This window comes from Ptychodera flava, chromosome 17 (assembly GCF_041260155.1).
Source record: "Ptychodera flava strain L36383 chromosome 17, AS_Pfla_20210202, whole genome shotgun sequence".
Lineage (NCBI taxonomy): Eukaryota > Metazoa > Hemichordata > Enteropneusta > Ptychoderidae > Ptychodera > Ptychodera flava.
In genome coordinates this window covers 39,385,322-39,401,874 of record NC_091944.1, presented here as the reverse complement: position 1 = coordinate 39,401,874, position 16,553 = coordinate 39,385,322, and the positions used below count along the sequence as shown (strand labels likewise).

The 16,553-nt window shown below is 39.3% G+C and overlaps 2 protein-coding genes across 4 annotated transcripts in view; both read left to right on the top strand.

Annotated features, from left to right (window-relative positions):
* Positions 1-16,553, top strand: part of LOC139116299 (uncharacterized) — an 82,797-nt gene that overhangs the window by 37,245 nt on the left and 28,999 nt on the right. For all 3 annotated transcript variants that reach the window (XR_011548274.1, XM_070678922.1, XM_070678923.1), the window contains exons 11-12: positions 570-755; positions 2,096-2,180. Coding sequence is in view for 2 of the 3 variants with exons in the window: in XM_070678922.1 (XP_070535023.1) it covers positions 570-755; positions 2,096-2,180 (271 nt within the window). In the remaining variant the exon portion in view is untranslated. The remainder of the gene's footprint in view (positions 1-569; positions 756-2,095; positions 2,181-16,553) is intronic.
* LOC139116302 (uncharacterized) lies at positions 2,172-5,111 on the top strand. The gene is made up of 2 exons (XM_070678927.1): positions 2,172-3,549; positions 4,513-5,111. The coding sequence occupies exons 1-2, from the start codon at positions 3,352-3,354 to the stop codon at positions 4,918-4,920; spliced, it is 606 nt and encodes a 201-aa protein (XP_070535028.1). The 5' UTR covers positions 2,172-3,351; the 3' UTR covers positions 4,921-5,111.

Sequence of the window (16,553 nt, the reverse complement as noted above, 5' to 3'; positions counted from 1 at the left end):
ACAAATACATAATTTCTCCAGTCAAAAAGAACACTATTAAACGAGTTGTGCAGTAAATTCACTGAAAAGGTATTCTGTGACAAAGACAGCTGTTAGCGTCGATATAGTCCTTCACAACTCACACTTTTTACCTCTGCTGTCAGCAACGTGGCCCAGAGTTTAACGAAAGGTGGATGTGTGGCGTTGTCTAGTGTCCATACAAAAAAGTGTGGCTGTATAATGGTTAGGGTTGGCGAGTGAAAGTAGGGTAGGTAGGGTAACCTGAAGCACAAGAATTTTTGAGCCCCACTCACTACTCATCGTCATCCATCACAAAGCCAGGTTGACTAGTGCCATGAACAAGCCCTAATCCTGTATTACATGCAGTGTTCACCTGGCATTGTAGTTAAATTTTCCTGGTTTGCTTTATAGAGGCTGTCTAAAGATAACCATGTTGATTTATGTAATAGTTCATGAATATAATTGTTGAAAGACAGAACTTGCTCAAGATTTGTGATCAGACAGTTTCCACAGGTAAATATTATGATGTAAGTCACCATAAATGGTGATATTGTGCAATTTGTTCACAGGTTGAGATTTCCAACAACATCACTCAGAACATGAGAATAACAAACGAACTTGAAGAATCGCTTCAGCGATACCAGAGTGGTAAAGATAATTTGAATAAAAGCAAATTGAATGAAGATGTAGCAGACCCATTAGCAAGGATTTTGACTCTGAAACAAACTCAACAAGATGTGACTTTTCCGCAGCTTGTAAGTTTTTAGATCCATGCATGAACACTGACACCTAAGTTTTGTAGCTTCAATCATATTGTCATATTGTCTGTCAACTGCATTACTTGAAAGGAACTTTGTCCAAGATTATACTAAATCCAAAACCACAGTCTGGGTCCACCATAGTGTATGGACTGTACAATACTCCAATACTGGCTATACTAGCTTTGTGTTAGATATTGCAACCATGAAGGCTAGTTCAATGAAGTGTTTCTTGAATGCAAAAGTACATTTGGAATATAAGCAGACAGTCACATTTTGAATTATTGCAGTTACATGCACATAATTAACCATTATACTCCATACTATTGGTACACAAGTTCCTTTCAAGCTGTGTCTACCATATCTCGTTCCAATCCGCCTATAATTTCCCTCTTTGATTTTGTAAATGGACAGCTAGGCCACCTTTCCTATCAGTGCAATAAGTCTACTTGGAAAGCTATGGGATGGTATGACACAGCACCTGCAATGGTTCCACATTTTACCAATCTGAATTAACTTCATTACTGACCAAAAAGCAAGATTCCAATTTATACATGAGCAGATTCTGGTTTTTAAATTTTGTTGACTTCTCACTATAGATCTGTGTAGACTTCATTTGCTCTATGTAGAAATGAAGGCTGTATCTATTTGACATCGACATTTCAAAATATATGCTGATTAGGGTGACCCTTTTATTTTTTCTGTTACTCATCTCCAGAGGAATACTCGGGCAGGGCGGGCGGTCGAAATAAAAATAAAACCAGTACCGCAAAAAAATCTGTATTTGTTTCAGTTCAATGGTCTGTCCATTCAGTCTCTACAATTTTTAAGTACAGAAATACGTGTACTTATTTCAGTTCAATGTTCTGTCCATTCAGTCACTGCAATATGTTGTCTTTCAGTTCAGTGTTCTGTGCTCTCTGTCCTTTCAGTCTGAGTCGCTGCATCTCACAATTTGATGATGGTGGTGCTGTTGCTAGGATGATCGCCTCGGAGGCGGCGCAAATAAAAAAGTTTTTTTTATTTTCATGTTGGAGCTGAAATTTACGGTCGATCAGGAGATGAGAAACACAAAAATAAAATATGTCGCCCTTACCAGACAGATACTGAAATTACACAGAGTAGAAAATGATGACACAGTGCTAGTCTTGGTAAGCTAATTCTCCCACTATACCGGTAGACAGAAGTCTGACAATGTTATGAAATATCTTTGTCAGACTGGTTTCTATAGCAGGAGAATAAGCTTACCAGGACACTGTGTCATTTGAGCAACAGGTCATTATGGTACGAGTACCTTGTCCATTAATGATTCATGATGAGTTTTGTTATCTTGACAGAATACTGATAGTTGTCATGGTGATTTCTATATAGAGATGTTAGTGATTCAATTATTACAGCGCCACTGCCAAACTGATGCCACAGGTTTGTAGCTGTGTTTGCTTATACAGTGCCTGTATAATTATCATCGAGTACATTACTATATCTTTTCAGTTCAAGCTTTGATGTCTTGAGAGTTTGTCTGATGTAAAAATCCTGGAAAGGGAACAGAAATAAACTGGCAGACAGGGGCCCATATGTTCGCACTTATAATACATATTATTGTAATAAAATTTTCTGTGAAATCAGCTACATCCATGCTGTGATCAGAACATTCAAATCAACTCACACTAGTCAGCTCACATTTGGTTATACCAATGTGAAGTTATCATATAAGCTGAAGTCGGTGGCGTCTGTATGTATATGTGTATGTATGTATGTATGTATGTATGTATGTACATTATGTCCATCAACTTCAAAAACTCATGAACCGCTGCTCTTTTTAGCCTGGTACTTGGTCTGTGTATGCATACTGGGCTGTAGATGGGATTTTGTTAAAATGAAGTGTGCATTGCCAAAATTATGCAAATGAGCTTAAAAAATGTGAAAATGGTTAAAAATCAACAACTCAAGACCTGCTGGTTTGATTGCTTTGAAAATTAGTATGCAAGTACCTTAGGTAGACCTTATACAATTTTATGTATATCATGAAGATATCTTGAATTTTGTATTTTTGCTGAATTTTTTGGTTATTTTCCTCACTTTAAGTAAAAATTATTCTTCTCTGAAACCGCCAGCCAAGTTTCTCTCAAATTTTGGTTGGATGTTTGCAAGGGTGTTACCCTTCTAATGTGTTGAAATTTTTGTCATTTTTGGTCAAAAAACCTGTAAAAATATTTTTGTTTAAAAGCCCCTGGATAGACAGCTTTTATATTTGGTGTACAGATGTCCAGGGATGACAATAGTTATATATGTGGAAGTTGTCCTGAAATATACAAATTTGTGTTTTTAAGACAATCTTGTCATTTTTGGTCAAGAAAATTTGTTCTCAAAATTACTTGTCTGATAGCTTTGTAATTTGGTACAAAAGTCCCGAGGGATGTTATTAGATAACTTTTCTGCTCAAAGTGTTGGGAAACCCCCAAATATTCAAAGCCGAGTCATGTAGCGATTATCACTACGCTACTCATGAATATTCATATGGACAGTATAAATAGTCCCAAGACAATAGGTATCATTGTCACTCGCTAACAACAGAGCTCTGGGTCGGTGTAGCATGGATTCTCGCTCTGTCTCGGATGCAGCCAAATCTTTTGTTGCGGCGCACGGTCACTCCACCAGCGGTTCTAGTGTTCCTGCACCCGTTCAGCCTAATTGTGCAGGCCCGTCCAAGTCTACTGCGTCCACTCCTTGGACGACTTCTGCCTCCCAGCCTCTTCAGGTAGCTCCACCTGCAGCAGAGATTTTGGTCAAGGTGAGTATTATTCTTTTAGCTCTTTGTCGGCCGTGGAACTCCATGTTTCCTGTTCCTTTTTTCTTCTTTTTGGCATTCGTTTTCTGTTAGCCCTTCGCCTTAGCCTGAGGCCGCCGTTTTGGTCCTGCCTTTGTCAGCCTTGTGTTGCCGTTCCCACACTGTGTCGGTCTTCCTTTTCGTTTTTTCCCTGGTTGCCTTTTGTGTTCCATGGCTGGTCTTCCTGTTCTTCCCTTTGATTTTTTTTCTCGCCTTTTTTTGTCTTCTTTTGCATGTGCAACAGGTGTCTGTAACAATAGGGCAAGTGGCTCTTGTACTGTCCCCTTGCATGGTTTTGTCATCTTTCTTTCCCTTTTTTCTTTCCTTTCTTCCTTTTTCTTTCTCTCTCCCCTTTCTTTTGGTGTCTTTCGTTTTCCCTCTCCTTTGTGTAGACTCCATGGGTGTGTGCATGCTTCCCAGTGGAGAGTTAACTAATGTCTGTTAGTGTTAGTGGATTTTGTTTGCACCTTGGGTATACCGGTAGTATTTGACTGTATTGAGACGGTTGCTACATGGTGAAGAGAAAACTTTGCCGCTGTTAGGACACATAAGTACAGTGAGGTACCCAGGTAAGTGGTGGCCATTGGATACCAGGGCGATGAGGCTTCTGGTTGTAAGAAGCGATGAGGCTTAATCCTTGTGAGAAGCGACGAGGCTTCTGCTTTGTGAGAGGCGATGAGGCTTTGCGTCAAAAATAAAAATGTTATGAAGCACTTGTCAACAGCTTGAGCACTGTTCCAAAATTACGCGGTCTTGAGTTTTGAAAGTCACAGTGGTTTCACAGGTTGTTAAAAAAGAAAAAGAAAAAAAAGAAAAAAAATTTATACTAATTGTGTTGAAGGTATTCCAGTCTATGGAGATCCCCCCTCACTGTCTTGTGCAGGTATTTGAGCAATCATCTCACACACATGTGGTGTGTTCTTACAGGTGCCTACCCAGGATACAGCGGACTCTGCCAACATGGACAAAGCCCTCCAGAAGGTCATGGACCTGGCACACCTGTCGGCGACCCGCTACCAGATTATTAACGCCTTCAGAGTGCTCGTGGATAGGGCTACTGCAGCTAACCACCAGACGTTTAACCGGTTCTGTGCGGTTTTATCCCAATTTGAAGGAAACGAGTTTGGGTGGGACGCGGGAAAACTGATAGTGCTCCTTCTGGGCAACAGAGAGGAGGAGGAAATTGCCTCAAAAGTTGGAAAATTCCTAAAGCATACGAGGGAACCCACCCGTTCATATCCAGGCTATCGCCAAAGGGGCTTTCGGCAACCGAAACCAGACGTCAAGTGCTATGTTTGTGGAAACCTCGGCCATGTTGCCAGAAGACTGCCCTGACAAAAAGCAATGAAATCAAAATACATAATGTGACTCTTGGAATGCTCTGATATCGGACTTGACCTTGGACTTGATTTGATGTACCTAAGTTTTTCCATTTATCTTATGTGTAGTGTATGCAGAAAGTTTGAAAAATAAAATGAACGTGGTATATGAAGTTTAACATACAAGTTGTTGTCCATTTTCTTGGAAAATGATACATACTTCGTTTATTCCCCTCCAACATTAATTTAAAATTACAAAATTATAGATTATTTTAATCATCCCTACTCCTGGACAGAGGGGCCTCCTAGAGCCCTCCGCCTTTTAGGCGGCCTGCCTTTCGCATGGTCCTGTCTGGGGGGTGCCTCCTTTGGGTTTTTTTTGTTTTTTTTTTGCCCCTGGGCTGTTCTAAGTTTTTATTTAGTGTTTGACCTTGGTTCTCTCTCCAGATCTCCCAAGCGTGGGAATTTGATCCTGACGACAATATTAAGGCTCAGCCCAGAGGTTGTTTTGGATGGGTTACACTAGGGGGCACCCCCGGAGAGGCACTGCATGACGAGGTTTTCGACGACCTCCAGTTGGTAGCCAGAGGTTTAGAAAAGAGAGCCCCGACCAGTCTATCTTTTAGAAATCCAGAGGAGTTTATAGCAGGAGAATTACATCAACATCTTAATGTATGGAAAAAGCTGACGGCTGACTCTCTCAACAGGAAACTGGTAATGAACTGGTTGACTGATGGCGTCTCAGTACCCGAATACTTCCAGCACTTCAGCGGGACATTTAAAGGGAAAACTTACAACCACAACGCTCCACCTCCATGTGTATTTCAGAACTATCCAAACATGTAGAGATTTCTTTTCATTTATTAGAAAAACTATCAATGAACGTTTGGACATTGGGGCCATTTCTGTATGGTGATCGATCGTCCCCCTCTTATCGTCATGCCTATTGTTATCAAACAAAAAAAAAGGATGTGTGTAGACATGCGTGATGTTAACCTTTGGATGATGGATATGCCGTTTAAGCTTGACAAACTTGTCGAGGTTAGTAGATATCTGCAAAAGGGCACTTACCATGACAAATGCGATGATAAGAGTGGCTACAACCATGTTTTAATAGCCAAACAAGACCGTACTTATTTCGGTTTCCTAGGGGCCGGTGGGTGTATGGTACGTATGTAACACCTTGTCCTTTGGATGAGAGCTTTCTCCATAAGTAAGCTTATACCAGGAGGGATGTCTCTAAATGTGGTAACAAGCCATAACGATCAGTAACGACCAGAAATGAGCAGTAACAAGCAATAACTGACCTAGAACTAGACAGAACGAGCTAATAACGATCCGTAACGAGCCAAAAAAAATTTGATCTGTCCCTTAGAGTTAAAGCGCAGTGGTCGTCGCGCCAGCGCTGCGCAATGCTCCTGAGGGGGGTCCCCCTTGTTGAAAACATATCAGAGAATGCCGCATGAGGTTACAGGTTGATTATTATGTTTGCGATATTGCCGCTTGTGAAAATGGCGGCTGATCTGTCTCAAGTATACCAACTTACCAAATCTAACACGAAATAAAAGGTCAATTAATCTAAATATGTGCTGAGTATTGAAAAGTGATTACACGCTGTATTGAGATCACATTTGATCATTATTTTCACGAATCAGTTGAATGAGGCTCGCTTGAGCCATGGAGCTAAACACTTACCCGTACGCGTGTATGTGCCAACAGACTATCAATGACCAGGCTCTAGTCTACGACATCACTGGGAAGGACGAAAGCCGCCATTTCTAGAGGCCCAACAGGAGTACAATTGACAAAAATGCAAGCTACAGAAATCTACAGCTCAGAGAGCAATGCCCGCTGCAGCAAGAAGGATCTGTTCCGTGGTCTGCATGAACGTCGGTGTCAAGAGAACCAGGTATGGCGCGCTATACACTCGGCTGTGGAGAATCCAACTCCACTACGAAGCTTACCCCGTTGGGGGTGCAAATGAGAATTCCGAGTATGGCAGGTACAAAGTCGAGCGAAGGACCTTTCATAGGTCTTCTGTTATGTGAGGGTTATCTCATTTGAAGGAGGATTCAGACCTACACGACAATCGAGGTACAACAACGAAGTTTGCGTAGCATCTACACTAGCTAGCCGTACGTTTGATCACTGCCATGACCGTGCACAGGATCTCTCAATACGTCCCTATGTGAAGCCGTGCAATTTTCCTGTCAAATGCCGCTAACTCGCTTATTTTGTCTATTGTGTCCTGTCATTTGACTATTTCTTGCCACGTACTACTAGAAGAAGTAAGAAATGATGATCAATTCCAACAGTGGGTCGTGGGCAAAGTCGTCACGGGGCCGGTACATTGTGGGACCGGATTCTCTTATATCCGTGTACGTCAACGCGGTAACTAGGCTTGTCCCTTATCGAAGCAACAGCATCTGAGCTCCTGTGTCCTGCTCTGGCTTGCCGATCATGTATAGAGCGATCATGGTCTTGAGTGTATTAGGCATTGTGCTTGTTGCTGGTCTACATATATATATATATATATATATATATATATATATATATATATATATATATATATATATATATATATATATATACAATGTTGATCATTTTAGTGACGTATTTTTACTGTGCTGTACAAAGCATTGTGTACAACCAGCGTGACCGCGCGCGATCAAACCCATTTGTTCACTGTGACTGCATGCAGTAAACTCAGCGACATAATGTGCCGAGTGTAGTGTCTCAATGTTCGTAGCCTTACATGAATTTATAGATAGAAATATACCACTGAAGTTCGTTTCCGATCTTAATATTTCATTATTGCATGATATTGAGTCTTACAAAGGCGTTAACCAAGTGAGGGACCGCTCCCATCTCACTCCGATTGAAGTTGAGAAGACTTATGTTTACAAACATTTATGTTTATCAACAAAAAAATCACGCTGTTTATCAACAAAAAAAATCACGCACATGCAGCGCGACGACCACTGTGCTTTAAACTACAAGCGCAGTTCCCGCCAAGCTTAGAAATCATGCCCTCTATGACGTTTGGTATTGCCAAAAAATTCTGCAACAGTGCTCATACAGTAAGTAATAACGAGCTAGAATTATAGAAAGTACAAGCCAATAATGAGCAATTAAGATCAGAATAAAAATGATCTGTCCATAAATTGAACTACAACTGAGCTTCCCGCCTGTCCTTGAAATCCCGCCCTCTACGACATGCTTTGTACAATCTCGAAACCTCTGCGGCAGTGCTCAGTAAACACGTACGAGTGAAGCCTGATAAACATTTTTCGAATAAAAAGAAAAATTCACATTTACGTATTGTTGATATAAAAAAGACAGAAAGTCAATTCCCAGAGAACTCATAAACTTGAGCGCGCGTGGTATCCGTTTTGCATTCATGAAACCACATTTGCATGAACTCTGACCCTTGCCGGTGCTCATGGTAAGGGACTAGAGAGAGATTATGAGGGGAGGGCCCCATTTTAAAAATTAAATCCGGAGTCTGTTGGGCAAACCATTGATAAATTTTCTGACAAAACAAGCCATATCCCTACATTTATATATGTTTGATAGCTGATATATGTACTTCATAGAAATTTGGAGGTAAGAAGTGCATGTGTGTGCATGAAATGATTTTTTTCTAATTTTACTCAAGCTGTTGAGCTACTTTAAGGCAATCTATGAGAAAAGCATGGACTCTTTTTGCGATACAATACTGACTATGTCTTTGCATTTGTAAATGTTTGTCAATTACAATGTGGTGTTTGGAAGTGAAGATGTGGGATTTAAATATTGATATGTGAATTTCGGGCCATAACTACAACCTCACTTCACATGGTAATACAGGGATAAACTATAAACAATTTTTCCCTTACAAAACCACAGGGGAAAAAAATCAGTTCCCTGGGGTGGGCAGGAAGGGTTTTTGTGCAACTATTTACTTTATTTTATTTGATTTTGATTATTTTCAAAGGATAAAGCTATTCTTTAAAAGGTTCACGGTATGTTTTTTTTGAGCACGTAAATTGATGTGCGTCACTATTTTTCATGGAAACACGTTTGAAGTTCACAATTCAGTATTTTTTCCTCAGCGTCATGTTGAAAAACATCAGCCCTCCCGTCTTATAATTTCTTTTCTGTCCCTTAGCATGAGTAATCGATTGGGGAAAAGATCATATTTTTGGGGCTCTTTATTGCCCCTTTATTGGCTCGTTCTAGCATGTTCTAGCCCCTTATTCCTCGTTATTGCCCGTTACTGCTTGTTTCTGGTTGTTATTGACCGTAATTGCTACGCTGCAGACGATGCTGAAGATATTCTCAGTTTCGGATTCGGTTTCGGATTCGGTTTTGGATTCGAATAACTGAGAATAATTTTATATTTCAAACGTGTTATCATTTTTTCGAAGGATATGATACTGAGACACAAGGAGATATTTCAACTAGATCACCTTACTGCACATATAGCATGTATTCCATGACATATGTGTTTCGTATATAATAATAATTTAAAAAAAACAACACACTTAAGGCAATAGAGCAAGAAACTAAAGTGCATGAAAAAGCAGACAAAAATGCTGAAAAGTTAGTCGAAAGATACAACTCAATAATGGGCATTATGCAGTTTGACTATTCAAGCTAACAGTACTACGCACAATACAAAGAAACGCATTCAATGCAACGTGTATTATATAAAATATCCTGATAGTTTAGTCAGGGAGTTTATTATGGTACATTCGAAATGAAATCTATGTAGAAGAACACCAATCAAAACAACAAAGTAATACAACACATTAGCATTACACCACATGATACATATTGTGACAAATAAACAAATTAAAGTATAAATGTTTTTGTAAATCTTGTTTTCCTTGCTCGACTTTCTTTCAATTTCGAAATACAGTACTTTGAAATTCTCATTAATTTTTTATTAGTTTTTAGCTACTATAGACTATAGTCTATAGAAGCTATTGGGATGGGTATCCGTCCGGCGTCCGGCGTCAGTCTGTATGTATGTATGTATGTATGTCCGTTTGTGAGGCGTCCGTCCACTCAAATATCTTGAGAACCGCAGTACTTACTGATTTGATATTTGTTGTGTAGATGAAAAATATGATTTTGAGAAACTGTTTTTTTTAATTTTTTGATATTGTTGAAAATAGGCAAATTAATGCCAAAAAAGGTGTTTTTGGTAAAAAATCTTCTTCTTCCTAACCGCTGGTCAGACAGCTTTGTTATTTGGTATACAGGTCCCTAGGGATAACCCAACTTTGATTTGTTCAAATTGTGATGAAATATGTAAATGTGTATTTTTAAGGAATTTTTTTGTCATTTTTGGTCAAAGTTTGACTTACATTGTATGTAATTCTTGTACTGTATAAACCCTATCAATTCACCCAGAAAAAAAATAATTAATATGATTTTAAATAATTGAATTAATTAGGAAATCATCAAAGCACAAATATTTTAGTGTGGAATTATCAGAAGGTTCAACTTTTTTTGACAGTTCATAGTGAATTGAGGATTAAAACATGTAAAGGCAACTTTTCTGAATCCCAACTTTGACATATTCTGAACCACCATTTATGTTATCTAAAAGAAATTGCTCATAATAGTTTGTCATGATAGGGTGGTCAAATAAATAAAGATAGAGAAAGTTCTAATTTCCATTTATGGTTGACTTGGTAAGGATAAAATAAAATTACTTTTTGAGGAAAAAAATAGAGTGGTCAATTAAAAGAGTGGTCAAAGTGATAGGGTTTTATGGTAAAGCTGGGCTGTAAGATTCCTCATGTGCTATTTATAGCAATTATGCAATCTGTGTAAACAGTGCAATGAAAGTGTAACATGATTCTTATAATGCTTTTGATGACCTTGAACTTCTTAAGTTTCAAACATTTGTCTCTTCAGTGTGCTTTCTCTGAGTACGTACAGTCTCAACTTATTCAACAGAACTTACTTACAATGTTAATTTGAAAGTTAAAATGTGCTTGGTTAATAGGATGAAAATACTGATATTAACAGATAACCAGCTCAAGATTCTTTATAACCTGACAAATATGCTGTTTTTTTATGACGTAAATCTTGATTTAAGCAAGTTTTGTTTACTCTAATTAGAATGTAATTAACTCTCGTTTATTTGCTATTACAGACTAATATAGTCTGATGAAATATGCAAATCTGTATTTTTACGGAATTTTTTTCCATTTTCAGTCAGGCCATCCTGAAATGAGCTATCAAAGATATCCACCTTCTTCATCAATACATGTGTCACAAAAGGTTATTCTCTACATAACACAGCAGAGCTCTGTCAACTGTTGAGTCGCTTTTTTTTTCAAAACCACTGGTTAGACAGCTTTAATATTTGATTTACATGTCCCTAGGATGACCTTAGTCAGATAATTTCGTACAGTCAGAAAATACTTAATTTTGTATCCATGTCTATAGTAGCTTCAGGGACTATGGCCCTATGTTTTACTATTTATTATGAATACACACAATTTATGCTTTGAAATATATACTACATATGTCAAATCAAGTGAAAACTTGTTCTTGACGACATTTATCTTTACATACAAAAGTATTGCAGACCTTTTTATTTTCACTGGAATTTATTTAAACGAAAACAGATTTCATTGTTTCACTGTGTCTTATTTTTTACTTCGTTTAGTCTGATTGAATTTTATTTTAGCTGAAAAAAAATCCAGCGAGAGTAACGAAAATAAATTCTAAGTGAAAATAAAGTATTCTACAATATGACTTAATCGACTGAAAATATAAAATTTCTTTCAGTCACTCGAATCCGAAACAGAATAAACCAAGTCTAACTTCAGCATCCTACGCTGCAGCTTGTTACTGGTAATAGGCCGCACCATGCATGTCCAAACATGCTGTAGATGGCGGGATTTCCAGGATTGGCGGGAACTGCACTTGCAGATTAATGTATGAACAGATCATATTTTTTTGGCTCGTTCTGTCTAGTTCTAGGTCGTTATTGCTCGATACTGCTCGTTTCTAGTCGTTACTGGTCGTTATGGCAAGTTACCACATTTACAGACACCCATTTCAAGAGTGCTTGTGCTATTATGTTGATGCTGGCCGGGTCTACGATCAGTGAGGTAATGTCACAAATTGTGGGCTGGAGGTTGGAAAGATTCCCTAATCTTTACCTGCCGTTGCACAAGTCAGCAAAGGCAGAGGCTCCCACATCTAGATTAGTGGAGCCAATAGCCAACCAGGCCCTTTTGACGCGTGAGTATGAAGCGTTAGAAAGAATGGTTGCCTCCAGCCGACCTGCTTTCCCCTTGAAACAGTAGATAATAATAAGTGGAATCTGTGTTTTATCACAGATGTGTTTTGTGATTACACCTAGCTATCTGCCTTCCTTACATCTTCACTGTCGTCCCCTTAGCCAATCGGCTCTTTTACCCATGACTGTTATCAATCCTCCTTCCCAGCCAATCAGCCACGTTTGCACATGACACTACATAATCAAGCTTTTGTCTCATCGCTCCCATTCATTCATTCATTCATTCATTCAGCCGCTGGGTTCATGCCATACCAGCTTAGCCTATTACTCTACGTCCGGATACGCTTACAATCCCTTCCGTCGAACAACTATGCCAGCCAAAGGACGTCAGAAGACAGCCAAAAAATCTCAGCATCTGAATGCTCAACCAGCTTCAAGACCCCGCGCGCAGCCTTACACAAGGCCGGCCACTCGCTCCCTGTCTCGCTCCACTGCAAGTGCAACGTTGGATACTATAACTGCGAATACGGAACACGTCCGTGGTACTACACGTATTACTCACAATCCTTCTAATCGGCCTCAGGCAAATGACGTTCCTGGCATTCAAACCGAGTTCGGACCCAGGTCTCCTTCAAGAGTTCCATTGTCTGCAATGGTTCCTTCGGCCAGCATTTTGGCGGGTTGCGTCCCAAGCCAACAGTACCACCAAGAAGATAGTTATGTAACAACTGCCATGTTTACATAGCCGCAGGACTCGGTCAACACGATATCCAATATCCTGCAACAGCAACTTCGACCAGCGGCCACTGAGTCACCTATGAACCCTCTGACGTCACTTCCCGAAGTTCCACTCCAGAACGTAAACAACACAATCCAAGATGGCGGCGCCCAACGTTGTTACAACGTCGATGTCATCCCCTCCACATCGTCGTCCAACAACTTGCTACGGACCCGCGGAACACCTTCAGAAAGCCTACCACATATTGAAGTGGTGCCTCCAGCGATTCGCCGCGATATCCTGGCAGGTAAGGATGTGAATCTTGCCTGTTTACTCATCCCCGCCTATGGTTCAAGCAACAGCCAACGTCACATCGTCATCGGCGACGAAGCCCTATCACTGAAACCGCTATACGAATCGCGAGTAGCCCGCTCGCTTACTATCCAGGAATTCATCCTAGCCTTCTCCATCTATAAAAAAGTTATGTGCGAGGCTTTTCCGAACCGACGTGGAGAGTTAGATGCGTATCAACGTGAAATCATGGGCATGTCCAGCCGTTTCAGTGGCCTACCATTTTTAGCTCCACTGTCAGCGATGCGGAGCTTATCAAATAGGTTGATTTTCCGTCGTCGTCCGTCGTCGTCGTCGTCCGTCAACTATTGCCTTCTCTTCTGAAACCGCAAGTCCAATTGCTGTGAAATTTTATATGCAGTTCACTTGAGGTGACCTCACTTCAGTTTGTTCAAATTGTGGTGAAATTTGCATATTTGTATTTTTGGGGCATTTTTTGGTGTTTAGGTAAAAAAATCTTCTTCTCTGAAATCGCTTGCTTTGAAATTTGATATGCAGTTTGCTTAGGGTGACTTCAGTCAGATTTCTTCAAATTGTGGTGAAATTTGCATATTTGTATTTTTAAGGCAATTGTTGTCATATTTGGTAAAAAAATCTTTAAAAATCCTCTTCTTCAAAACTACCGGTCAGATAGCTTTGATATTTGGTACATAGGTCCCTAGTTATGATCTATTTCAGATTTGTTCAAATTGTGCAGAAATATGCAAATTCGCATTTTTAAGGCAATTTTTGCCATTTTTGGTCAAAAAATGTATTTCTCAAAAAGTACTGGTCTGATAGTTTTGAAATTTGGTATACAGGTTTCTATCGATGAACTAAGTAATATGTATTGAATTTCTGATGAAATCTGAAATTTTGTATTTTTGGGGCAATTTTTGCCATTTTTGGTAAAAAAATGTGTATTTCCAAAACTACTCATCTGATAGCTTTGAAATTTGGTATACAGGTTCCTACAGATTAACTAAATGATATTTGTTGAAATTATGATGAAATCTACAATTTTGTAATTTTGGGGCAATTTTTGCCATTTTTGGTCAAAACATGTGTTTCTCAAAAAGTGCTGGTCTGATAGCTTTGAAATTTTGTATACAGGTTCCTACAGATGGGCTAAGTTATATATATTGAATTTCTGATGAAATCTGTAATTTTGTAATTTGGGGGCAACTTTTGCCATTTTTGGTCAAAAAATGTGTATTTCCAAAACTACTCATCTGATAGCTTTGAAATTTGGTTACAGGTTTCTACAGATGAACTAAATGATATTTATTGAAATTATGATGAAATCTGCAATTTTGTAATTTTGGGGCAATTTTTGCCATTTTTGGTCAAAACATGTGTTTCTCAAAAAGTGCTGGTCTGATAGCTTTGAAATTTTGTATACAGGTTCCTACAGATGGGCTAAGTTATATATATTGAATTTCTGATGAAATCTGTAATTTTGTAATTTGGGGGCAACTTTTGCCATTTTTGGTCAAAAAATGTGTATTTCCAAAACTACTCATCTGATAGCTTTGAAATTTGGTGTACAGGTTTCTACAGATGAACTAAGTGATAGTTATTGAAATTATGATGAAATCTGCAATTTTGTAATTTTGGGGCAATTTTTGCCATTTTTGGTCAAAACATGTGTTTCTCAAAAAGTACTGGTCTGATAGCTTTGAAATTTGGTATACAGGTTTCTACAGATGAGCTAAGTAATATCTATTGAATTTCTGATGAACTAAATGATATTTATTGAAATAATGATGAAATCTGCAGTTTTGAATTTTTGGGGCAATTTTTCCCCATTTTTGGTCAAAAAATGCGTTTCTCAAAAAGTAATTGTCTAACAGCTTTGAAATTTGGTATACAGGTTTCCATAGATGAACTAAATTTGATCTTTTGAAATTGTGATGAAATCTGCAATTTTTATTTTTGGGGGCAATTGTTGCCATTTTTGGTCAAAAAATTTATTCTCAAAAATTACTCATCCGATAGCTTTGGTTGACATGTTCTTAGGGATGATCCTATGTGATACATTCAAAGTATAATGAAATCTTCAATTGTGTATTTTTGCAGCTTATTTTAGCCATTTTTTTCTGGCCACTGCATTGAGCTATCAAAGATTTCCACCTTCTTCATCAACATGTGTCAAAAATAGTTGTTCTCTACATAAACACAGCGGAGCTATATCGGCCGCTAGGTCGCTTGTATGAGTACCACCGGCGTTTTTCCGTGAGGGCGGCAGCTTTACTTCTCAATCACAATATCAAAGTCGATTGGGCCCATCATGATAACGACCTCTTCTGCTCTATTTTTTCTGGTCTACGGGCGGTATTGTGTAACCTCTGCGGCAGCGTTTCCCATGCTACAGAAATCTGCCCTCAACTGGCCCCAGGCAGTAAGAAACCGGTTTCTTCAGCAGCGACCACTCGATCATCGTCACAAGACAGAAAAGGACGACTTTGTGTATTCCATCAAGGTAAAGAACTGTGCAATAATTTCAATGACTCAACCGGCTGCACCAAGGCGAACTGTACATATGCGCACTACTGCTCTCAATGTTTCTCAGATAAACACAGTAAAGCCCAAGGAAAATGCCCTAGCAAAAACCCCACAACGAACTGACTACCATCGAAGGCCTCTTCTCCAATTAATATCGCAAGTCTGATTGAACATTTAGCCCCTCATTCGGATCGGAACTTTGTCAACGCTCTAATTTCAGGCTTGCAAGATGGCTTCCACACAGGTGTCCGCAATGCACCCTCGTCAACTTTCATAGGCTATAACTTACTTTCAGCCCGCTCTCAGCCACAAACTGTCTCAGAACTAATAGATTCTGAAGTAAGCAAAGGGTATTTACTTGGCCCGTTTGAGCAGCCACCCTTTGCTAACTTCCGCTGTAATCCTATCGGTCTCGCCGAAAAGAAATATTCTGCGAAAAAACGTCTCATCGTTGATCTATCCTCGCCGCGTAACGACCCGATCACTTCAAGCATAAACGAACTCATTGACAAGGAAGAATTCAGTCTATCTTACGTTAAACTCGATGACGCCATTGCCTCTATTCTCAGACTTGGAAAGGGTTCTTGGCTCTGCAAAACGGACATTGTTTATGCCTTCAAGTTGATCCCTATCCATCCATCGCTATGGCATCTATATGGTATCCAGTGGCAAGGCCGTTTTTACTTCTTTGTACGTCTCCCCTTCGGCTCTCGTTCTAGCCCAAAGATTTTTGACCAACTTTCAACTGCCATTTCTTGGATAGCAGAGAAGGTATACGATATTGACACCATTTTCCACCTCCTTGACGATTTCCTCACCGTCGACCCTCCATCCTTTGATGCCAACC

Coding starts and splice junctions, on each gene's coding strand:
- LOC139116302 (XM_070678927.1), top strand. CDS start 3,352: ATGGATTCTCGCTCTGTCTCGGATGCAGCCAAATCTTTTGTTGCGGCG. Junction 3,550..4,512: donor CAGCAGAGATTTTGGTCAAG/GTGAGTATTATT, acceptor GTGTTCTTACAG/GTGCCTACCCAGGATACAGC.